The sequence below is a fragment of the Lycorma delicatula genome, chromosome 4, assembly GCF_047948215.1.
Source record: "Lycorma delicatula isolate Av1 chromosome 4, ASM4794821v1, whole genome shotgun sequence".
NCBI lineage: Eukaryota > Metazoa > Arthropoda > Insecta > Hemiptera > Fulgoridae > Lycorma > Lycorma delicatula.
In genome coordinates, this window is record NC_134458.1 from 34,574,661 (window position 1) to 34,592,477 (window position 17,817).

Consider the following 17,817-nt stretch of genomic DNA (forward strand, 5'->3'; position numbering starts at 1 on the left):
TTTAAAAATGGACAACTGTGTTCAATCGAAAATAAAAGGATGCATAGTCAATGCAGAAAAATTATTTCTAATGTTTGCAGGTTTACGAAGGAAGAAGCAGATAACAAGTCTGTGACAATTCTTTAATCAAAAGCTAATGGAAGAACTGCTGCAGCATGTGGTGTGTCTGAGGATGTGACAACAATTAATAGCAAACTGAAAAAAATAGCAGATGGTGATGGCAACAAAACATTTTTTAACACCAGGCAAACGACTAACTTCTAAAAGCCATATCACAGGACTGGACAACTTCAATAAATGTATGGTAAGAACAGTTTATAATTTTCACCTGTAAAAATATTGCCTTCCTATAGTGAAAATTCTATTACAAGAGCTACAAGAAAGTATTAACTTTCAAGGGCAGAAAAGCAGTTTGAAATATATTCTGAAGAATCTTGGCTTCATATGGAGAAGGACCCAAAATAACAGAAAACTATTAATTGAAACCAGACGTTTGAAAACAAAGAATTTCTTATCTGAGGACAATGAAGCATTTCAGAAATCAAGGACATCCCATAATTTATCTCGATGAATCAAACATTCTTAGCAGTCACCTTAAAAATCAATTATGGTCAAACAATTCCAACAATGGTGTCCGACTTCCAATCTTTAAAGGGTGCAGATAATTAATTATTTATGCTGGTAGTGAAAAAGGTTTTGTCCCAAATTCCTTAACAACATGTAAAGCGACAAATCAAACTGGGGACTATCAGGATAATGTAGACAGTAATATGTTTATGAAATGGATGAAAGAAAAATTGCTGCCAAATTTGGAGCCAAACAGTTTTTTAGTAATAGACACAACGCTCCTTAACATAATATTCAAATCGATAAAGCCTCAAACTCAAGAGCAGAAAACAAGATATGAAAGATTGGCTTGTGAAATACATTCCTTTCATCGAATTTATGTATGTGCCCAAACTGTACAAACAGGTTAAACTGCAAAACCTAGATTTTGCAACTATATCCTTGAAGTTGTTCAAGATAATGGTCATGATATCTTAAGACTCCCATCATATTAGAACTTAACCCAATCAAACTCATATGGGCTTATATTAAAAGCTATGTTGCTAGCAAAAATACATCTTGTAGTTTTCCTCAAGTTTAAATGCTAACCGAAAAGAGGATTGCTAAAATGGTCCAAAAAACTGAGTAAGGAAGTGTGATAACGTAAAAAAAAATTGAAGATGAGTATTTACCAAAGGAAAGTGAGATTGACAACCTCGCTGAATCGTTCGTCATCTCATAGGAGAGTGATTCTGACTCCGAGAGCAAAGATGAAGACTTAGATGACATGAGCAGGATTGAGCCATTTGAGTGTAAAAATGAAGGTACTTGTAAAAATAAACAATGATTTTTTTCGATTTGTATAAAATATGCCTTGATTGTTAACATAGTGCTTGTTAAGTGATAGGTGGTAGATAACACAATAACATGTTTTTAACCATTTCATTGTAAGGTAAGTATAGTAAACTATTGCTTTTTACTATTATTACAATAAAATTTATTAAATAAATCATAATATTTGTAATTAATTGGCAGAAAATATGGTTTTAAATATTTCACTACCTAATTATTTTACAGCGCTATTACAATAACATACTAGGTTATCGTATTTTATTAAATAATTTCACATTGTATAAACTGGGATTAAAATAATATGTGCAGTTTATGCTATAAAGTACTGTATTATAAGATCATATTTTGATTTTAATATTATAAATTCAAAATAAATACATTAATTAACGAATTCATAATAATTATTTCTAAACTAGCAGGCCGGGCAATGCTTCACTATTGCTAGATTTTTTTTTTATGTATAGATTAAATGAACACAATTGAAAGTTTGATAAAACATTAAAAAACTGAACATTATGGAACTTCGCAAAATTTAACCTTTCATTTTATAAAAGTCAGAATGTAAATAAATCCAACTGGCAAAACAACAGCACTACCTATCAGATTTAATTCAAACCACTCTCCAAACATAGTAGTCGGTTCAAAATACCCCTAACTTTCCTTCTGCTGGTCAGATTGAGAATTTCAATAGTTTTAAACCTTCCCTGAACAACGTGGACCATTTTGCAAAAACCCATGCGTAAATCGGTCCAGTAGTTTTTTAGTCTATAGCAGACACACAAACGAACACTGCCTTTTATATGTATAGAAGAAGAAAGTCTGTTTGTATAGTTGTTTGTTTCGTAAATTTCTCGACACCAGTGGGTATAGTTTTTGCAAATATTTTTCTTTTGATGTAACTAATTTACATTCTGAATATGAGCCAAATTGGTCCATAAATACAATTTTTCTAAATATCTCAACCCCAGCACCACCTAGTGGGTCCACTTTCCACAAAAATATTTCTTTTCACGTAATTAATACATATTCTGAATTTGAGCCAAATCAAGCCAAAAATGCAATTTTTTCAAATATCTCAATGCCAGCGCCATCTAGCAGGTCCATTTATTGCAGAGGTGTTTCTTTCCATGTAAGTAGCACATATTCTGAATATGAGCAAAATCGAACCATAATACAATTTTCTGGAATATATCGAACCCAGTGCCACCTAGAGGACCGTTGGTTGCTAAAATATTTCTTTTCATGTAACTAATATACATTCTGAATATGATCCAAATCGGATCATCAATACAATTTTCTGAAATATCTCGATCCCAGCACCACCTACCAGGTGCAAACTAATTCAGAAACCTTCATGGGTGTGGGGACAACTCACCAAAGTTTCATCACGATCAGATGAATGGTGGTATAAGAATGCATACAGGACAATCAAACATTCATTTATATATATATATATATATTAATGAGTTATATTATCAAATAGTTTAATTTTGATGAGTGTTAGTTAAGCAGTTCAAATTAACCGTACCATAAGTTTCAGCCGATATACGCAATCATGATGTTTTCAGTTAGGCTAGTAACGGCATGGTCGTGCACTCATAGTTTGGCTAGTAGAAATAGTTTGGCTCATTTAAAATAAACTGAAAACTGGGTATGATGGAAGTTTTGAAATAGATTATTTTAGAAGTATTCTAAAATAACATATATTCTATTAACATGCTACAAAACAAAATAAGGAGTTAGTGCTGAATACCAGTAATTAAAATAAAAGATAAAGAAAACATTCACAGAATAACTAAGTTATGTACAACTGATGAAACAAAACAAAAGTATCTTGAAGCTGAACATGAATTTCACAGTAGTACACAATTTATGAAAAATGAAAGATTATACAGGTGAAAAAAATATATATATTCAATCCAGACTGACAAAGAGCTACCAAAAATTTCCTCCTTGTAACATAGAAAATGAGAAATTTCTGCTAATAATAAATTTCCATAGCATTAGAAAAAAACAATAAAAAAAGAAAAATTACATTAACGAGATAAAATATATCATATATAATTCACATTATTCAACAAGATAAAGTAATACTAATAGATGTATAAGCTATCATTGTATACCTTAGGATTACTTAGAATAGGGTGATCTCTGACTCCAGGGAAAAATACTTTAAGTATATATTCATTATGATCCAATGTGGGAATACCAGATGACTCTAAATCAGCAGTTAAATCAGTCATGTCTGTCTGTAGCTCAGCAAATGCTGAAACAAAATTCATAATGCTTGTTAAAATTATGTTGCAGCAAATAAAATTAGTCTAAAATAAACTGATATATATCAAAATATAATTTTCAATTTTTTTCATAAAAACAGTAGAAATTAATTAATATTTTGAAAGCTTGCATAAATATTGACCACATTTTAATAGCTTTACCATTTTTGGGAATTACAGAGGATATATATGTAATGTAAATCATATATAAGAACTTTTACTCACCTCTTTTAAAACAAAACACTGTTATACTCTTCTTCACAGAGAACTAAAATAATATGTTTTTTCTACTTCACTTACAAAATTTACTTAAAACCAGCCCACTTATTTACTTAATATGTAGATCCAATTAATTATTTGGTAACTACAGCCTCATACTTCTCTCTTAAAGTACTATATTTATTTTACAGTGGCCAACAGAATTAAGATACCACGAACATATGCATGCACACACATACATAAATCAATATGAATATTACAAAAACTTATAAAGAAAACTATGTATTTCTTTTACTGAAAAAAATTACAGATTAAATAATTTACTGAAATCAACCTCCATTATTCAGGAAAATTTTAACAAAGTAAATTGAATGTTACACCAAGCCAAGTATGACAATTTAAATTTAAAAAAAAAAACTTAAAGTTGTTAATAAATTTGTTTAAACAATCATTAATATGAAATCGTACAGAAATCAATAAATCATGTATACTAGCTGTTCATTTTTAAAAAATTTATGAACATATAAAATAATTTTTATTCAAGTAAAAATATGTCACACCTATTTTCTTTACCAAGAATTTCATCTAAAACTTACACCTACTTGATGTAAGAGCTTTACAGGGCAGTTCATGTGAACAATATGACAAAATGTTAAACAATCCCCTCCCATTATCCTCATCACACAGGCAGTAGATGATTTCTACATATGGTATTAAAGTGCACATTCGCCAACAAATAAAAATGCATTTCCCTATAAATGATGTTTTGCACTTTTATTGTAAAAGTTTACTTCAAGACCTCTGCTGCTATGCATTACCTCACTTGTACTCAAACTAGAATTTTTTTATAATCTTTAATAGTTCCACCTGTTCTTTTAACAGCTAGAAAAGTGCAGGTCAGCTTCGCCTTCTCATTAGCTACAGTGTTTCCAAACATACATTCCTACCATTACCCAGACATTTCAGAAATTGAAAATTTGCAATAATTTCACAACATAATGCAGCACTCACTTCCATAATGACCATATTGTAGTGAAAAGGTCTTATTAAATCTGACACAAGTATAGAATTACTAAAATTATTTTTAAAAATTGATACTGAAAATACACTTTTTTATTGTTGATTTTTTCTCTCAATAATTTAAGCTCCTATGACTACTAGAAAATATCAAAATCCCACATTAAACAAAATAACAAAGGGAACTGTAAGTATAACAATACCCTTGGTCATCTTAAGTCGTCTTCTTTTTAGGAAAAAAAGATGTACCAAAAATCAGTTAAAATTCTATTTGGCATTCATGTATATATGTACTTACACTAAAATTAACTTAAAACAACAATATTTTAAACAAATTTTTCTAGCAATTTTGTTTCTGCAAGTCACACAGATTCTAGCAGAAAAATCATTTTAAGAGCAGCAATTCTGTTATGATCTCTACTTGGTATTCTGTATGCGAAGTAAGCCATTCTATTTTCAGGCTGTATAAAACCTTTTCTTCAGTTTCAGGCACTGACATTTCTTCCTTATTGACTTATCTCCATCACAATTTCAATAACACCTACCTTTCAAACAGTAAATAATTCTTCATCCGTGTACCAACATGTTTCATTTGATAATCCAGGAAGCGGATACATACTCCTCAGTAAATTTTTTCAAATCCTTTTCAAGTTGTGCCTCATCATTTCATAAAAGCTTTTGTCTTTCAGGAAGGTAAAGAAAGTATAAGTGGGGAAGAAAAAACTATTGTCTACGCAACTAATGAAAAATAAATATAAATAACAATACAGAAACACATCTGATTAATTATTCTGTGTACTATTATTTAAACTTGGAACCTCAGATTTAAGAGGAATTTGGACTATCAGGACTAACTATACTAGTAATACAGAAAAATGACAATTATTAATACAAAAATCTAGAATAAAAAACTACTGATCAATTACCATAGAGATCAGTTTCTGAATATGATAAAGCATTTTTTTCTCCATGTAATCCTAAATATTGCATGTAGTAATAAAGTAACCAGTCACTATAATTAAATAAATAAAAGTTGATATTACATGCACAAATGGTATGAGAAATCTTTAAATCATGATATATTAATAAATCACCATCATACAGACGATAAAAAAAATAATAAAATTATGTATAGAAAAATCAGGACATTAATAACAAATGAAGAAACTATTCAAAGTTTTCAATATCATAAAATGAAATAAAACGCTTAACAGTAACAAAAATATCTAATTTACCTTGCTTACATTCAGAGCGAACATTACTTTCCAATGTATCCATCTGAATCTGGATTCGCTTATACTCTCGTTCAGCCTGAGTTGATTTGCGACGATATAATACAAGGACAATTGCAAAAACCAGGATCAAACATATTATACCAGTGGTTATACCAGCTACAGCTTCTGGAGGAATAGCATATGGATTCATCATTTCATAACGTAGATAACCGATAACAAATCGTAGCCTACGTCCAACACGTACCTGAAAAATTAATGCTATTTTTTTATTTTTTAACAATTAAAAATTTAAATATGATTAGCAAACTGAGAAATGTTTTAAAATTCTGCAAAAAATTATTATGACTAAATGCCACAAATAAAAAAACAAAATGAAAAAGAATGACAAACTGACAGAGGTCATCAATAATACTTTTTTAAGGAAAAGATGAGAACTAATTTTCAAAACATTAAGAACGAAAAATATTCCTATTTTTCCTACATTAAAACTTTAAAATCTAAAGAGTATAATGAATGAATAAGTAAATTTCCATTCTTTATTAAGTGTAAAAATATATATATGAAATATATACAAAAATAGCAAAATGGCATTATAACAGCAACCCTTAACTTATTTACATTTAGCACAAAATGAAATAAAAAATTGTATTTTTATCATCTGTTTTTTTATATGTAAAATTCAGAGGCATTTTTTACTGAAAGTGGCTGTGAAAAATACAAGTAAACAATGGTCAAAATAAATTCTATTAAGAATAATCATCTATTTATGGATCTCTCTTTCTTTACTGCAATAATCAAGAATAGCAAACATCCCATGCGGGCTCACCAGAAAAAACAAGGAATGAAATAGTTACCCAAAGCTTTATTACACCAAATATATTAGTGCACATAAGAAAAACCCCACTAAAATGCAGCGCTATAGGTAGTAACCATCTTACCACCCCAATCCACTAAAAGTTAAACATCAGAAAAAACTGGTGCTTTGAGTATTTCAGGTGCTTTAGATGCACCACTCATGAGAGACTGGGATACACAGTGTACAGCAACAAATTAAAATGCTCCTCTCTGTCATAAAATAATGAATTATATACATTACCTCTACTAGAAAGGGGAAAATAAATTATTAAAAATATAGTAATAATTAAATACTAATATATTAGATAATTCATACACAAATTTCTATGAATTACTAGTTATTTTTAAACAACTTTAAAATTTAGGGGGATGCATTTTCCAATTTCACATGTTTGAAACAAACAAAGAATTAATTAAAACATGTCATTTACTGGAACACTGTTCCATTTTGCTGATCTATTAAATAGTATCCTAGTATCACTGCCACTAACAAGTCAATAAAATTATAATAGACTTCAAAACTGAGGAAACGTCCCTTTCAATTTTCAAGTACAAAGTATATGCAACAAGAATCAGATAAATTGACAAGTCTTCTCTGTATGTTCCTTTATCAAAAATTACACAGCTGAGGCATACATGAGCTGTGTGATCCTCTTAGAAAAGACCTTTTTATTCATCTTCACAATATAACCAACGATCCCAATTTGATTATTTATATTTTTCTATAGGTACTACATGAATATAAGAAAGGTAAATACCTTTCACCAACTCTTTTCAAGTTCCAATTATGTCAACTGTAGATGCCATATCTAGAGTCAAGACCAACATCTGGGAGGCCAGATCGGGCTCAAGGCATAAGTGCTTGATTCTCGCGGTGATCTTGTTTGATGTGAAAAATGCATTCAACAATGTACTGTCACAATATTCTGGGCATAAAAGTTGTAACATCAGTTCGTATCTGAGGAGGATAATCCAGTGTTACCTCTCCAAAAGATCAGTGACTGGTAGTTCTGCCAAGGGAGAGATACAGATCAGGATGAGTTGTGGTGTTCCACAGGTTAAGTGTTGGGGCCAACACTACGAAATATTGCGTATAACAAAGTCCTGTTCATTGCACTTCCTGTTGAAGTAGCCCTCACCAGCTTCACCAAAAACTTGGCACTTGTGGTGACGGCAAATTCACGGGACAAGGCAGTAAACATTATTGTTTTGTGCCTGCTGGAGATCAAGCTTGATGAAAATACTGTATAGAGCCCCAGTCTGGTCTGTCGCACTGGAGAGCCCATGCAATTGTCAACCAAATGCACAGAGCTATCTCCCTTCAGGTATGTTGTGGGTACAGAACCATTTCAGACGATGCTGCCAATGTAGTGGTTGAACTTGCACCCCTCAATCTCCTAAGGGAGAGATGTACAGGGAAATGGATAAGGCAGATGCAGAGGGATCGCTTGACCATAGGTGGCAGGAGAGATGGGATCAGTCGATGAAAGACAGATGGACCTCCAGAGATGGTTGTGCTGAAAACATGAGAAACCAGGGTACAAACTGAATGATCATGGCACGCAGTGTCCACAATGTTATTTATCATCCAAACCAAGTTGGTGGAAGATGTCCAGGAGCGAATAAGTACCTTCGAGTCGGAAAATCCCCAGCTGCTAGGTTGAGGTTAAAAAAAAAGAAAAAACACAGGATGCCAATAATTTTGAGGCATGGGGCCAGCAATAGAGGCAAAACACATGGGGTGCTGTGATAACTGTAAGGTGGGTCTGGCATCCCATGTTGTACAGGAGAGTTTTAGGGGGTAGGCGTGCAAAGGAGTACCCACATTACTATGAGGTACAGGACCACATGGTGCCTATAAAAAGGTTTCCTCTTCAAAAAAATCCCCTATTATGCACTAATTTACACTATTCTATGTCAAATCAAATAAATAAACTAAAGTGAATAAAGTAATGAAGAAGAACTTTGAATTCAGTAACCTGTTATGATAGATGTATTTTTCTTTCAACATATCCACCATATATTAAATTTCTATATGGTATCTGGATTTACATTCATTACTACACAAGTCTACTCTCACAACATTGATTAGGAGTATTATCTCAATCTCATGTTAAACTAAAAGAAGCTTCTAAACTCAATTTAGTTATCAATTCACTTTAAGACACTGCCATACTAAACTACTTAATTTTTATAGGGGAAATGCAGAGGTTGATAAACAATCAACCAATTATCCTACCACATGATATAATGATATGATTAAATTTGTAAAGATTCAATAAACAATTTACTAAATATTACCATTACATGATCTATAAAATAGTAAATATATCAGCTAGACATCAAATAAAAAATAAGTACAAAGTGATGCCCATCCATATAACACTGCAGTATCATAATACTCTGAGTTTATCATCTTCCGAGTCTTAATCAGTTGTTTAAAAATATGTTGAAAAATAAAATTACTGTTAAAGTTGGCATTATATTCATATTCTTAATTTTGAAATTTCAACACGCCAAGATTTTTTAAAAAATAAACATGCATAAAGGGCAGATTTACAATAGCACTAAGACTACAATATATTAAACTACAAAATGAATTATTTTACCACAACAAGAGGTAAGCCGGTTTCAGTCTTAATGTTGTGTTCATCAGAAGGAGCAGGTTGTGAATCAGGAGGCGAACAGACTAACTGAAGCAAAGCTAGTGATGTTACATTGCAAGGAGCTGTACCAATTGTTACATTAATATCAGATTCATCAGTGGCTATATTTAGGTTATCGCCCTAAAAGTTAAAAAAAAAAAAAATAGAATTCAAAAGTAGTGATACATATCAAACAATTGTAAATAATCAAACAATTTAGATCCCTTCTAAATTGACTACAATCAGTTTTACAACAATGATGTAAGGACTACCTCACTAGGAAAAAAAAAGGCTATTATGCACATTTCTTAATTCATTTGACTATAAATGAATACATTACTATGGGTATGCATATGCACAAACTTATAACAAAAAATTAAAGTTTTAAATTACAGTAATAGACAAAAAAAAAATTTTTAATGTTATTAATGTTTCTCTAAGTGTGATACCATTTCTTGGATTGCTTTTTTGCGTACATTACAGATCTGTAACTACAATTTTTCTATCACCCTCCGTTTTAAATAAATTACATTTAGAGAAAATTAAGGGAAAATGTAGTTAAAATCTGTAAAATTTATAATTTTGCATGGCTGTACCTGTGTTAGAATGATTTTGCTGATGCTTTTCTTTAATAAATAGCCTCAGGCGCATCCCGAATTAATGTCCAACAGTAATCAGTTAGTATGTTAGTATTCCATTTCCTATTACAGCGGCTTTCCATCACTGAAATGTCTAGGTGGAAATGTTCAACAGGTTCGTCACGTTTCTGAGGTTGTGTAGGAAAAAATCCAGATGTAATTGGAAGAAATGTATTTTCAAAGGCATATTACATCCCATAGCTCTGTATGAAGTAAGAAGTTGATTAACAATATTGTGGTAATTGTCGGATTTTTGTTTGTTGAGAAAATCTTTGCAAACATCTTTAAATGAAGCCCAAGCTGCACGTTCTACATTATTTAACATTGAATTAAATACATCATCTTTAACCAACTCTCTTATTTGAGGACCAACAAATACTCCTTCTTTAATTTTTCCTTCACTTACACTCGGAAATTTCTGCCTCGTGTACAAAAATCTGGGACTATCCTTCACTGCTTTTACAAAATTTTTCATTAGTCCTAGCTTGATATGGAGCGGGTAAAAATATTTTTTTGAGTTCAACTAAGGGCTCTTGGATAATATTTTTGTCAGTTGGAATTAAGTTGTATCATTTCTTCCACTCTTGGGTAACATAATGTTTATCCCTAGCTCGGCTGTCCCATTCGCAAAGAAAACACATGTATAGCCTAACTGCATGCCTAACAAAATAGCTATAACTTCCAAATCACCACATATGTTCCAGCTATGTTTTTTATAATTTATTTTTTCAAGAACGTCTTTCATCACATCGTATGTCTCTTTTAAATTAATACCATAAGCGATTGGTATTGAAGGATATTTGTTACCATTGTGTAGCAGAACCACTTTTAAACTATACCTGGACGAATCTATGAAAAGGTGCTAGTCCTCAGGTATATGAACTTGTCCTAAGTACAAAGTAAGCTTATCAATATTTGTGCAACAAACCAAATTATTTTCATTAATAAAGTACTGAGAAAGTTCTTTTTGTCGGCTTCAAAAGCCTGAAATTTTTGTATTTTTTTAAGTAAATTCCAACCTTGCAGTCTTAATCCTAACAGTTCAGCTTGATTTTTTGATAAATTTAAATCCCTAACTAAGTCGTTTAATCCACCTTGTGAGATAAGATGCAGCTTATTGGAAGATAATTCAAAATCAAAATCATTGTTGTCTTCTTCAGTACCGCCTGATTCTTTATTGCTGCTATCGAAACATATATTCATACATGGCTCAGGAACTGGAATAATTTCACTGTGAGGTACAGGCCTAATTGTAGATTGCAATGAAGGATATTTTACAGCTATGATCTCAAGATAGAAGAACAGTCACTACAGTGTAGGAGCTTGTAGTCACCAACACTAAAGAAAGCATGACAGGTCAGAAGCACCATGTTCTAAGACATTGTTCACCAAGAATTTGTTCCTGCAGGTTACATGTGAATTCTGTTTTTTATTGTAATGTTTTGAAGTTCTTAAGAGATGTGTGAGCCAATCCATTTGAAGTACACCAAAAAAACAAAAGCAGTTGCTTGACCAATTCAAAAAACAAATGAAACTTACTCACTTGCTTACTACAAGTTTCATGACCTAAAAATCATTATTTTTTTTTAATATTTTTTATTTAAGCAGTTTACCTGTGGCAGCCATTTTTGTTACGGAGTGCACACCTATTTTTGTGATTGTAAGGGTTTACGGAAAAAATCGTAACTAAAAAACTGTTGGCCCTAGAAGAATAAAACAAAAAGCAATTTAATAATATTTTCTCAAGTTAAAAGATTGAGCCAGTGGTTTATTTACCTATCTCTCTTCTTTCTATAAGAAAATTACCAGTAAAGTTGAACATGAAAAACTGTGAAATTTCACTTTTGGTATTTTTTCAAGAGGCAGGGATGACATACACAGTGAATTATTTTTTTACATGTAGCTATATCTTAGTAGCTTTACCATACGTAATATTAATGGTGATATACTTGCTCCTAAATTTTTATGAATTTTTGAAAACTAATTTTTTTTTTTAATTCAAATTTTGGCTTCAAATTCTGATAGGGGGTGATAAAAATTTCAAATTTGCACAATTTACAGTGTTTATGTAGTGTTTATAGTAAATAAAAAGGTTTCTTGTGTATTGTACTAATAAAAAAGTTATAACCTCTAAAAATCATGTAAAACCTGTTAAAAGCAATACCATTTTGACTCGCTAAATAAATGCTCCAAGGGAGTTTCTTATCTTCTTTACACCTTACATTTTTTATATTTAGCTCCTATGTTGTTGAAGCTGACTTTTCAAAATTTTAAAATATTTTTTTAAATGATTAATGACAGGTCATAATTTAATAACTTAACCAATACCAGTAACCTAATACAATTTTGATTCAAAAATGCATGTAAAACTAACCCAAACTGAGATTTCAATGAGTAGTGTACATCTTTATTCAAGAATTCACTTTTATTTTTATATTGGTTTATTTTTGTAAACACTATCGAGGAAAAAATAAACTGTAGCAAAATTTTAATTATTCTTTAATGAAATAGCCTGTTTTTGTAGCAATAAAAGTTTAATATTTAGTGTGGTTAACCAACAGCTGTGATATCTCTTCTGATAATTCTCTTGAAATTGTACGAGAACGACCTGTCACTGTGGTTAGTTTAAGTGATGCCAACTTTCTCTGGACTTTGCAGATCGTTACCCACACTTTATCTTGTTGAGATTTTTGAAATAATATATATGGTCCAGCTGGGTGGAAAAAATAAACTGCATACCGTCATTTTTGAGGCTAATATCTATCACTCCTTCTATCCACTACTGATCATCATGCACACAAACAATAGAGTTTTTTTCCGTAAGTGAAAGTGGTACAATACTTGACAAAGGATGGTTTTCATGGTCCTTGGGGTATGAAGTAAAGTAACATCTTACAATGTCTTCTGATACAGGAACATACTTGTGGTAGCTTCTAGTACCAACAACCCTTTCACAGCAGTCAAAATATTTTTTTAGAGTTTCTGAAATCTTAGCTATCTCATCTGATTTAATCAAAAAATACTTCATGTTGTTCAGATTATGATTTTAAAATGAATACATTTGATCAACGTGTAGTACCTGACTGTTTAATGGCCTTTGCCACCTCTCATTTTGTTGTTCCTCCCACACCATCACAGATGTCTTTCCCAAGGGATGATCCAAAGAAGTGCCATTCAGCTTCAAGGTCGAGTCTTTTTTGCGACTGCACAAATTAGCAAAATTATTTTTATTTTTATACTGACTTGAAGCAGCATCAGTAAAATAGATGAGTTTTTTAATGTTCCGATGCACTTCCTTGATATGGTCTGTTAAAGGTTTTTGAAAGCAATAAAATGTTGTATCGTGCTTCAAGTGATCATTTAAAATACAGACACTTTTTTGTTGTAATGCATCCTTGAAATAGAACACAAAAGGATGAACAGTGGCTTGGCTGTTGACCCAATGGAAGCTTTGTATCTCATCTTGAACAAGAAATGAAATATTTTCTGCAAAGTCCACCAACACAAATTTTATTGAGTCCTTTTGGCACTGTACTATTACACTATTTACGACATTACTATTACTCTTCATTCACATAAATTCCTATGTAACATTGTGCTTCCATTGTTTTATGTGAAATAACTTGAAATTAATGTAAAAATCTAAGCGATTTTAAAATTTGCAAATATAATATTAAGCAAATCTTATTTATTTAATAAACACTTCGAAACACAGAATGAAATTTGAGACACTGTAAAGATGTGAACAGGTCATTGAATAATGTCAGTCTGACCAGTCTGTAACTGCAACGCTAAATGATGCAACAAGCATAAATGAGCAAGTTGCAACATGAATTTTCCTGACGATGGAAATGACTTCAAGTGCCTGTTATAACATGAACACCCACTGCAGTTGAATGGTTCAAACAAGTATATTTCAAGTATAGTAATAAGTATAAAAATATTAAAGTGCCAAGAAGACAAGAAACTCCTTGGAGCACTTATTTAGCAAGTCAATATGGTATCGCTTTAAACAGGTTTTTCATGACTTTTGAGAAGTTAAAACTTTTTTATTAGTAAAACACACAAGAAAATTTTTATTTGCCATAAAAATCTACAAAAACACTAACTTTTGCAAATTTGAGATTTTTATCACTGGCCCTATCAGAATTTGAAGCCAAAATTCAAATTTAAAAAAAAAATTAGTTCTCAAAAATTCATAAAAATTTAGGGGTAAGTATATCACCACTAATATTATTTATGGTAAAACTACTAAGTTATAGCAACATATAAAAAAATAATTCAAACCGTGTATGTCATCCCTGCCTCTTGAAAGAAATTACCAAAAGTGAAATTTCATAATTTTTCATGTTCAACTTTATTGGTAACCTTTTCATGGAAAGAAGAGCTAGGTAAATAAACTACTGGACCAATCTTTTACCTTGAGTAAATATTATTAAATTGCTTTTTGTTTCATCCTTCAAGGACCAATAGTTTGTTAGTTATGATTTTTACCATAAACCCTTACAATCACAAAAATAGGTGTGCACACAGTTACACAAATGGCTGCCAGAGGTAAACTGCTTAAATAAAAAATTTAAAAAAAATAATTTTAAGATTTGGGACATGTAGGAAACAAGTGGGTAAGTTTCAATTTATTTAATTGTTCAAGCGACCACTCTTGGGTCACTTCAAATAGATTGACCCGTGTAGCAAAAAAGACCACAATTGTAGGGAAAATAAAACTGGCTGTTGCACCATGACTATGCACCTATGTAAATCCTCTGAATTCTTCAGATTTAGTCTTCTATGCCTTTGCTTTGATTCCCACACTAAAACTGAAGCTGAAAAGCTGTCACTTTGACATCAGAGAAGACATCAAAAGTTGAAGGCCTCCATGAAAAGGGCTTTGCTGATGCTTTTGAAGGGTGGAAGAAATGCTGGAATTGATTTATACACTCCCAAGAAGACCATTTTGAAGAAGAAAGTGAGCACTTGTAAAAAAAAAAGGAACAAAATTTATTTTACTTAGGCTTAAACCAGGAACTTTCCAAAACACCTTGTATAAGTTTAAATATCTAACAATAATCTTAAGTAAATAAATCTGTATTAAATGAATGTAAATAAAACATACCTCAATAACAAGTGAATCTCCAGTATATAATTTTATTTTTTCAGGGAAAACAAAAAACACAGGATCCTCAAAATATAGCAACTGTGATCGAAGATTTTTGAAGTGTTTTTCAAGATCTGTAACAGCTTCAACAAGATCCATGGTAAATCCAATTTTTAGAGACAAACGTGTACCTTGCATTTTACTATGACCAGATAAGAGTTTTCCAGCTTTTTCAAAGCTTACTACTGGAGATGGGCATTCCATTTGAGTAGGATTAAGAACAGAGCATTCCTAAAAAAAAATTATGAAAAAACATTGAACTAAATAAAAAAATTGAATGACTAAATTAAACATTTTTAGAGCTTAGAAACTTTCATTTACATATTATCTCCAATGACAAATAGACAAAACCAATGTTATTTTTAAAATTTTTGTAACTTTACTGTACAAATTAAGAACACCTGTCCCAATTTGAAAGAAACTGTCATCACTGTAAATTTTAATTATCAAAAGGAATTATGAACATGAAGTACTTAAAAAATATGTCTCTGGGCAGTTTCCTTTAAATCAAAAAATGGCTTTCTGACATGTTCTTGCTTATAATTAATTCTATAAAAATAGTATAGAAACACATAAAATTTACAACTTTTCTCTAAAATTTTGTTGAATCTCAGGCCAGTCCTCTGCACCCTCAACCAGTGAAAAATTGTTTTCTTCTTTTATTTTTTCTTTCATTTTCACTTCATTCTATAAAAAAAAACTTATGAGAATAAAAATTTCAGTCCTACAATTTAAAAAATGAAATGCTATAAGACTTTTTTCTAAAACATTTCTTGACATCTTAACGCCATGTTTCTACCACTCTCATGAACAAATCTTTTTGGGTTGATTATTTTGTATTCAAGAATGTCACATGAACAAAAATGAAAGCTCTAATCACTTTTTCATGGCTTTTGCCCGACATATACTTTTGAAATTTTGAATGTAGGTTCATGCCTCTCTTGGTAAGAATTCTTTATTCTGTTTTTTTATTTACATTACATTTTAGCTACATCTTGAACAAAATAGATTCGTGTACAATTTTTAAAAATTTGAATGTTTTATACAAAGTTGTTTGAAAACTAGAATTGTAACTACTCTGTAAAAAAGTAATTCCAAAAAAATTATTTTTTAACATTCCTTATCAAGGATAACACCCGCCTCATAACTATCTATCCTTTAGTAAAAATGTCTCTACTTTGAAACATCCATGAATAAAAACTTACAAGACACAGTAAAAAATTAAAAGAAAAATGAGAAATAGCATTATAAATAAAGATGATTTTTTTTTAATTGTTAACCAAAGTGCTTTGAAAGCCCATTTGATAAAAACAGAACCAGACAGCAAACACAATTTTTTTTATAGTATAAATGAAAATTAAGTCGTTAATGTTTAAAAAAAGTCCCAAACCAAACTTTCACATCAAAGTGCAGAGTCTATTCAAAAGCCATCCACACATGGTGGAAGGCTACCAACTAATTATCAAAGAAATTGTTAATACTGAAGGACAGAAGACAAAAAGAAATGCCAAGAACACAGCTTGCTTACTGATATAAGAACACATACTAAAAGAGGAAAAGAGTGGATTAATATGTGGAAGAAAGAAAAAGTTGACAATAAAGAATGGTGGGGTGGTTCATTCATCAATCCTTCCATTGGATAGAACAGCAAAGGATAAGCAAATTGCAGTTTAAGTTCCTAAAATTAAACTAATGATACTAAATAAAAAAGTCCTTTTTACAGAATACATCATAATTAATTTTTTTGAGAAATAAACAAAACAATATAATCTGTAACGAAAACTGATTTTCTAGAACTACTTCATTTTTAAACAAAATTAAACATTTCTGTCAGAGAGTTTAAATCTAATGTATAAAGCAACCCCTAACAGAAAAATAAGATAGTTGTTATGTGTATGGCAACAATATAACAAGTCAATGCAGCAGACAGAACACAATATGTAATAATGGGACCTGTAGAATAATGTATTTATTAATAACAATTTTTATCTTAAATATTAAAAAAATGTTCATATCCAACATAAGATTTTATCATGAAAATTGAAAAATTCACAAAATTTATGAGAAAACTAAAATTTTATCAGAAGAATAGGTTTCGTGAAAAAGCAGAAATTTTCCAAAAAAACCAAAAAAATTCAGAAAAGTTCACCCTTTGCACCCTGGAAAAATTTTACTATTATGTCCCTCAACTCTTTTGGCCTGCAATGCAGGACATCACCAAATTGCGCACAGCTCTGATTGATGATTATGTAGGTTGTCCTCATAACTCTCTTGGCCAGCATTGCAGGCCACCAAGGTACAGCTTTTATTTATTTTATAAGACATTTTCTGTGTTTCTATAAAGTGAGGTCACATTATGGCCTCATTTTGAAATAACAA

General features: G+C 30.9%; 1 protein-coding gene across 3 annotated transcripts in view; it reads right to left on the minus strand.

Annotated features, from left to right (window-relative positions):
- PlexB (plexin B) overlaps positions 1-17,817 on the minus strand; it is a 113,597-nt gene that overhangs the window by 48,343 nt on the left and 47,437 nt on the right. For all 3 annotated transcript variants that reach the window (XR_012756064.1, XM_075362654.1, XM_075362655.1), the window contains exons 12-15: positions 15,397-15,669; positions 9,610-9,786; positions 6,146-6,389; positions 3,522-3,664 (exon numbers count right to left, since the gene is read on the minus strand). Coding sequence is in view for 2 of the 3 variants with exons in the window: in XM_075362654.1 (XP_075218769.1) it covers positions 3,522-3,664; positions 6,146-6,389; positions 9,610-9,786; positions 15,397-15,669 (837 nt within the window). In the remaining variant the exon portion in view is untranslated. The remainder of the gene's footprint in view (positions 1-3,521; positions 3,665-6,145; positions 6,390-9,609; positions 9,787-15,396; positions 15,670-17,817) is intronic.